Source organism: Malania oleifera, chromosome 4 (genome assembly GCF_029873635.1).
Source record: "Malania oleifera isolate guangnan ecotype guangnan chromosome 4, ASM2987363v1, whole genome shotgun sequence".
Taxonomy (NCBI): Eukaryota; Viridiplantae; Streptophyta; class Magnoliopsida; order Santalales; family Ximeniaceae; genus Malania; species Malania oleifera.
Genome location: NC_080420.1, coordinates 114,958,748 through 114,965,773, shown reverse-complemented (window position 1 = coordinate 114,965,773; position 7,026 = coordinate 114,958,748). Strand labels below are relative to the sequence as shown.

The window sequence follows — 7,026 nt, the reverse complement described above, 5'->3', positions numbered from 1 at the left end:
TCCTCTGCCAAAAGTGAGGGCATATCAATAAAGTTTTTCAATTTTGTTAGAAAAAAAAAAAAGACACCAATGAAAGCTTCCAAAATTGATTCTAATATGACCAATCAAATGACCATTAGTTAACATTTTTATTTTCACTCCATGTGGTAGACAAACTCTTAAAGACATTTTTGTCCTAAACTTTCTATAAATATGAAATCAAATGAATCGTTATTACACTTATTGACACCTTTGAAAAGAATTCCTAGTAGTGTGATGAATGCCTAAGTTTAAAAAAAACGTTTTTTTTTTCTCTATATCCTTTGCTCGCAAATGAATTCATGCATAATTCAATAAGAAACATAATTGATTGCCTATAAGAAAAAAAAAAAAAAAAAGAACAAAGGAAAGAATCAGAACAATGTTATTCATCAAAGGAGCAAAAATGAGTCAAATGACCAATAAAATTGACACAAAAACATAATTGATTGCAAGATCCTTTTATTAAGTTTCCAAAAACAACTAATCACATATGAAAGAATTTAGAAATCACATGGGATTTTTTGAACCCAATTCCCATTATCAATCACAAAAGCATTTATCTTAAGAAATTATAAATACTATGAGCACCTATACATGTATTTATTTAGACTAACCGCACATGCCTTCTTGCAGAAGTGAAATAACAAATTGAAGGACATTAAGTGGGAGAGAATGAATCCAATGAGAAAAGAATCAGATTGAGGTGCTATTGGGAATCCCCTTGCCAGTGAGACCAACTTCACTGCTAGGAAACAGCAATGTATATGGCATATTGACTGGCCCAACTCTGTTCTTCCACCTTGTGTCATCGTTCATTTCTGTAATTCTATTCTCAATCTCCCCCAGCCTCTTCCCAAACCTCTCAAAGGCTTCCAATGGTGCTGCATCAGAAGTCCATTCAGGAGTAGCTCTTTGTCCCAGATAAACCTCATCACTGGAATGCCTTGACAGAATCTCTACCAGGGAAATGCCAAGAAGGGTCTGCAGCTGAGCAGTAACGGTTTTCAAGAAAACCTTGTCTGGGTTTGACTTCAGCTCCTCATACTCAGGACTTCCTGGTTCCGGGACAAACCGGCGGCTCATGGTCGGACGGTTTGGGATATATCCTGCATAAGGGTACTGTCCAAAGTTGACTGCTGCATGGAGAGCAGAAGCTACCCATATGATAATGGTGCATGTTTGTGTTAGGTCCTGGACGTTATCCAGTTTAGGCCACCAGGGCTCATCCTTTTTGTCACCATGACCTTCGTCTCGAAGTTCCTTCCACCAGTGCTGAAGCTCGTGATCTGCCTGGATCATTTCATCGGTATGGTAGTAGTAGGAGCAATACTCTTCAACCCATGTTTTGATTGCAGACCAGATCTCAAGCCCGTCAACAGCATATGGGTAGTCTTCTATTAGCAGGTGTAGGCCGTGGGGGCTATTTGAGTCTTGAACAGCCACTCCTCTGTATAAAACAACGTTAATAATATGCTATTTTTTACTAAGATCACAATTCTATTTCGACTGATTGCAATCCACATTATTGTATGCTTTCTATGGTTTGTACATTGATTGTTTTGTTTTTTGTTAATAAGCAAACAGAATGGAACTTTTTGGTTAAGCAAAAGATCAATTTTCAACAAGTTTAAAAGATTGATTTTCATATTTGATGGAATCACAACTATTTCTTGTAATTCCACACTTAGTTTCAATCCCTATAGTTGATTTTTGTCTTTGGTTTTTTCCCAATGAAATTTCCCAGACATTCTGCACAATGTTTCCCACTTATTTTCTAAATGGCTCGTTCCAAATGATAATGAAATGTAATTTAGCGATCTACCTCTTGATGAGATCTGCAGGGAGTGCTTGCTCTGGGAACACCCATTCCTTATAAACAACAGCTGACAATTCCATTGAAAATTTTGAGGGGAACACTGTCATCTCAAGTATTCCACCGGCATTGACAAGCATTTGCCGACCGAGAGCATTTATATTCATTGTATCGCGGAAGTGGGGATGCAAAAGCTTATAAATTGGATGAAGCACGCTCAGCTGCCTGTTCGTTGCTATCACAAATGGCTCGATCACTGCATGGGTATTCAACCTGTCAAAGAGATTCAAAAAATTTCAGATAACATGTCAAGAACAATTGCTTGTTGCTCTGAAGCAGTTATTTTTTTAAACATATTGTACCAATGGCTGATGAGCTGATGATAGCCATAGTCATTTACAGCAGCATAAGCCTTAGCGAGCTGCCAAAGGGAGCCTTCCACACCATGTTCTGCCGGCGTGAATACTTTATTGGCGCCATGTTGTTCCCCTTCAGGATGTGGCAAGCTTAATTCAATTGCAAGAGGTTTTAGAGTTCCATCATCTTTCAGGAAGAGGAGAGTCCTCGTGGCATAAGTTTTCGTCGAAGTAGTGTTTATTCGCCTAAGGTATGGCATCAGTGCATCATGGTGATCTAATATGAATAGCTTGTTGGTTTTGATTGCCTAGTCAGAAAAATACACATACTTCTTATATTAAGGCTTATTGAGAGCAAGGATGTTTCAGGCTTCTTCAATTGAAAATGAGAGTAAATTAAAAAAGATTACCTCCTCAACTGTCAGCTCCTTTAGGATCTTCTCAATGTGTTTTTTGGTTATTGAACTGTTCTGGTTTCCATATACTTTAGGATCCAACTTGCTCGCTGGTGGGAACTCCTGCAGTTGAAAAATTTAGATGTTACTGTAAGTTAAAAAACCAGTACAAGCTTAATTCAATTGCAGCCAGAAGGTAATCCTGTGAATTAAAATAAATAATAGAAGTGAGGATTAATTGGGCACTTTAGATTTTGTTTGGAAGATTTTTCTGATGATCCAAAATCACTTTTAGAATCCAATTATCTTTAATTCTAGATTTTAAAAGGGCATCTACACCATTTGACATTTTTACTTTTCCAAATGGGAAAAATGTTCATTTGGGATATGTAAAATGCTCATTTGGGATATGTTGACTGTCAAAGGCCAGAATACAGTAAGGGAGAGCAATTGAATGTTAATCGAGTTAATATTGATAATGTTAGATTACTTGGAGACCACGGATGACAACGGGGTTTACGCCAGCTAGCATTTCTCTTGTGAATTCTTCATCTGTCCTCCATGCAGACCTATCCTCTGCATAAATAAGAAGGCTTAAATATCTAAATGTTCTTGAAGGGAATGAACAAAAATATATGAACTATGACATTCTTAAAAGCAGCATTGGTCTTTAAAAGCATATATGTACATACTACCTTTGATTACTTGGGGCATTGGGAATTTGAGGAGTCCTTCGCCATCTGTTCGAACAAGTTCCTTGCGCATTTCAAATGGGATGTTTTCCTTAATTTTGTTCAGCAAAGGGTCACCTGGTAGCTTGATACCTCCTTCATAGAGGTCCAGTACATCTTGGAATGTGTCAAACTCGGTTGGTGTGATGTCACATAGGGATTCTAGCTCCGGAAGAAGGAAATAAACAATGGATTTCAATCCATAAGCGAGAAAATCTGACATCTTCAAGTGACCGAACCGTTCATCCCTTGGAACATAAATGTTTAAGCCATCTAGCCGGGACAGCCTGCTTTCGCTCTCGGGGTCTGTTGAGTTAATGAATTGAAGTGAAAGGCAATGTCAAGAGCAAGAGGCAATAGAACATGTAGTAACAAGTGCTAATTCTCATGTGATGGTAATATGGTTATTAACTCTTGAGGAATGGGAACAAGAAAATGATGGAAGTGTATATATACCTGTCTTGGTTGGTGCTCGACCAGTTCTTCCTCTACGAGGATAGGGGAACTCGGTAGACCCTCCAAGAACTGGACGGGCATAGTTTGGACCCTTGTCTGGGTCTCCCAAATCATTATAGTAAGCATAGTCATAAATTCGATCCCATTCCTCGAGCTCTCCCTTTTTATTGCCTCTCAAGCCCACTAGTTCTTCTTCCCTGTACTTGCATAGTGGCACCGGGGTATCGCTTGGAAGATATGTCTGTAACAAAAGTAGAAAATTTTCAAACATCTTTTAGTTCATCACTAGTGAAGTCTTGAACAAATGCTCATTAGACATGGTTTTGTGTGAAGAAATCCTATTCTTAGATCAGTATAATACTAGGAAAACAAAAGATAGCAAAACTAGTACTAGGAAAAGTGTCGTGAACATTTAAATCCAACTTCAATTTCGAGTGTTAAACTTAGGTGGGTGTTATGTAAAATCTCTTTAGAATTTATGAGCCTGTGGAACCACCTTGCACATCATCTTGCACAAATTACCTTATTAGTGAAGAAAATGCGATCTTTTTGGTAACGCTTAGCCGGATAAACCCATGAATCACAAACAAAGTGAATCGGACTGTGACCAGGAACATCTTCGAGTGTGACAGTCTTGAGGTAGAATTCACTGTGGTGGTTATTTCTTATGAGCAGTGCCCCTGGAACTCCTATCCCTTCATCCCAGTCAAATGTAACCTTGAAAGTAGACTCCCCAGCAGCTAAACCAGTGAATGTTGTAGTCCACTCTTCTAAGTATGCTGGCCCTCCAAGTTTCCCTCTCAGCTCATTTGCTGCAAAATCATATCCAAGCTCAAAATTGGCTTCATGGTTTAGTGTATACTTATATTCAACAAATAATCCAAACATTAACTTTCCTTAGTTTTATTTCATGTTTGAATAAATTTTTACTTTTTACTCACATTTGAAATAGAGAAAAAAATATAAAATATAAAAAAATTTCCTTTTGCAAAAAAATTGAGTTTAAGGTTATATCTGGTTCCAAAAGTGGAATAGAAACTATGATAGTATGGAAATGAAATAGCTTACAAAAAAAAAAAAAAACATGCCACCATCGTAAACACACATGACAATACAATTTTTTTTTATTAATTCATAACATAGAATAGACAAGAATGACTTTTCAAATTTCAACTTTCGGGTTTCACACTTTACTGGCTAGGCTAACCTAGACTTGACAAGATTGGTTGAGCTTCAAGTTGAAACATTTTATGGGATACCTCTCCAGTTTCAAGACTTTGAAAATCAATATCTTCATTGGATATGTTATGGGTTACAGATAGAGAATAATAAATGTTCAAATGGTCTCTTTCGATTAGGTTCCAATTTTCTCCTTATAATGTACTAATAACTAGTTTGAATTTGAAGAGGGTGTCCAAATTAGTTCAATCGAAAACAAGAAAATTTAGCCTTTCGAACATTTTTTTCCAAACATTTTCTAAATTAGATGGTAAACTCAACTAAATAGTTACACTATTTAAGGAAATCGTATCATGATTGCTTGTTGAAATAACCATTTCCACTAAATGAATGCATGCATACGATTTGTGATTAAAATTTTATAAACATTTCTAAATCTATGCTATTAATTAAAGAAAGAAAAGTCAGTTCTCGATTTATATTTTTCTTAGAATACCCTTCATCATTTCTTACGTACAAGTCATAAATTCAAATTCATGAGCATCCTAAAATTAAAATCAAAAAATTAATAGAATTGGTCATATTGCTCACGAATTTAACAATTACTTTTCATCCATGTGACTTGTAGTTGAATGTCACATTGTCAATATTGTTTGCCTCATTAAAAAAATTTCCCCACGTGTGCTTACTCAATATCTCATATTTTCATTTTTAAAATTATTTTCTGAAATTAGTATTTAAAATTTTGAATCTGATTTTATTTACCTAATAGATACTTAAATAACCAAAATAATATTAAATTTTATCTAAAAATTTGTAAAATTTCGGATTAAAAATTGCAAATTTACATTCCTAAATGAGTACAACGTTAGATTTGTTCGAATGATAAAATATGTGTGGGAAAGGAAAAAGGTTATAAAGGAGAAAAAGGAAATCTATTTTTTATAGACTTTTTTCTCTTAAATAATATTTAAATTAAAATCTATTCAAGTTTGATTGAGGAAAATAAAAATGCTAGTGACATGAAATATCAAAAATATTGGATCAAGCATAATTATTTTGCAAATCCACATTGACACCTAATTAGGGCACCTTAATTGTAACCTAGCTCACCAAACCTTACCCAAACTTCACATAATACTCTTCAAGATATACTTTATATGATATTATATTTCATATCAATATATATATTTATTTATATTTATAGTTTTTGAAATAAAATGCACTAGCTAAAATGGGTCATGACCAAATTGGGGTAATCCGTTACCCGCTCAGTTAAAATTGATTTGGATCTAAGAATGAGTGACTCATTTATAAATGGGTTAACTCGAATCCAACTCAATTAATAAACGGGTGAGTTGAGTTCAGGTAAGGTACCTACTAGATCACCCATTTAACTTTTTATAAAAAAATATCGAATTTTTTTATATATGTATCAATTATGATACATGAGATTTACATAATTGTAATATATAATATAATAAATTGAAGAACTTACATGGGTCAGCATGAACAGCAGAAATGAGTTGCAGAGAGACTCGACGTCCAAGCAACTCATGAAGGCGATCAAGAACAGATGCATGCAAATCATTTAAATCCAACACGTTCTTCTTCATCAGCACTACCCTTCCTTCTACTTTTATCACACCATTAATATTCTTCTCATTTTCTCCCTTTAACGACGTCGTCCCATCCATCCCCTTCTCCAACACCATTGATCTGTCTCCTTAGCTTCTTAATATAATACAATATATATCAAAACAAAACTTTATATATATATATATATATATATATACAAACGACCGATATATATAAACTATATCGATTATCAAAACGGAACCAAAGAGATGAAAAGAAACTAAGTATAAATTGAGAAAAGGTTTTAATTTATACTGGTGAGTTAGAAATTGGAAGATGATGATGATGATGAATCAATGAACGGCGGTGGGCATTTTTAGGCCAAGAGTTTGGCAATAAAATGATGATGATGAATCAATGAATCGTAGCTGCGTGTTAATGCTAAGAAGCTTCGTGACCTGCTTTCTTCACGTCCATCGTCTACGTAAACTCTCTCT

General features: G+C 35.1%; 1 protein-coding gene across 1 annotated transcript; it reads right to left on the bottom strand.

The window, feature by feature from the left end:
* Positions 1-460: 460 nt before the first annotated feature.
* Positions 461-6,600, bottom strand: LOC131152695 (probable linoleate 9S-lipoxygenase 5). The gene is made up of 9 exons (XM_058104503.1): positions 6,450-6,600; positions 4,295-4,584; positions 3,773-4,013; positions 3,281-3,622; positions 3,076-3,161; positions 2,601-2,708; positions 2,197-2,498; positions 1,844-2,107; positions 461-1,468 (listed from the first exon to the last, which is right to left on the bottom strand). Exons 1-9 carry the CDS (start codon positions 6,565-6,567, stop codon positions 715-717), a joined length of 2,505 nt encoding a protein of 834 aa, XP_057960486.1. The 5' UTR covers positions 6,568-6,600; the 3' UTR covers positions 461-714.
* Between the last annotated feature and the right edge of the window lie 426 nt (positions 6,601-7,026).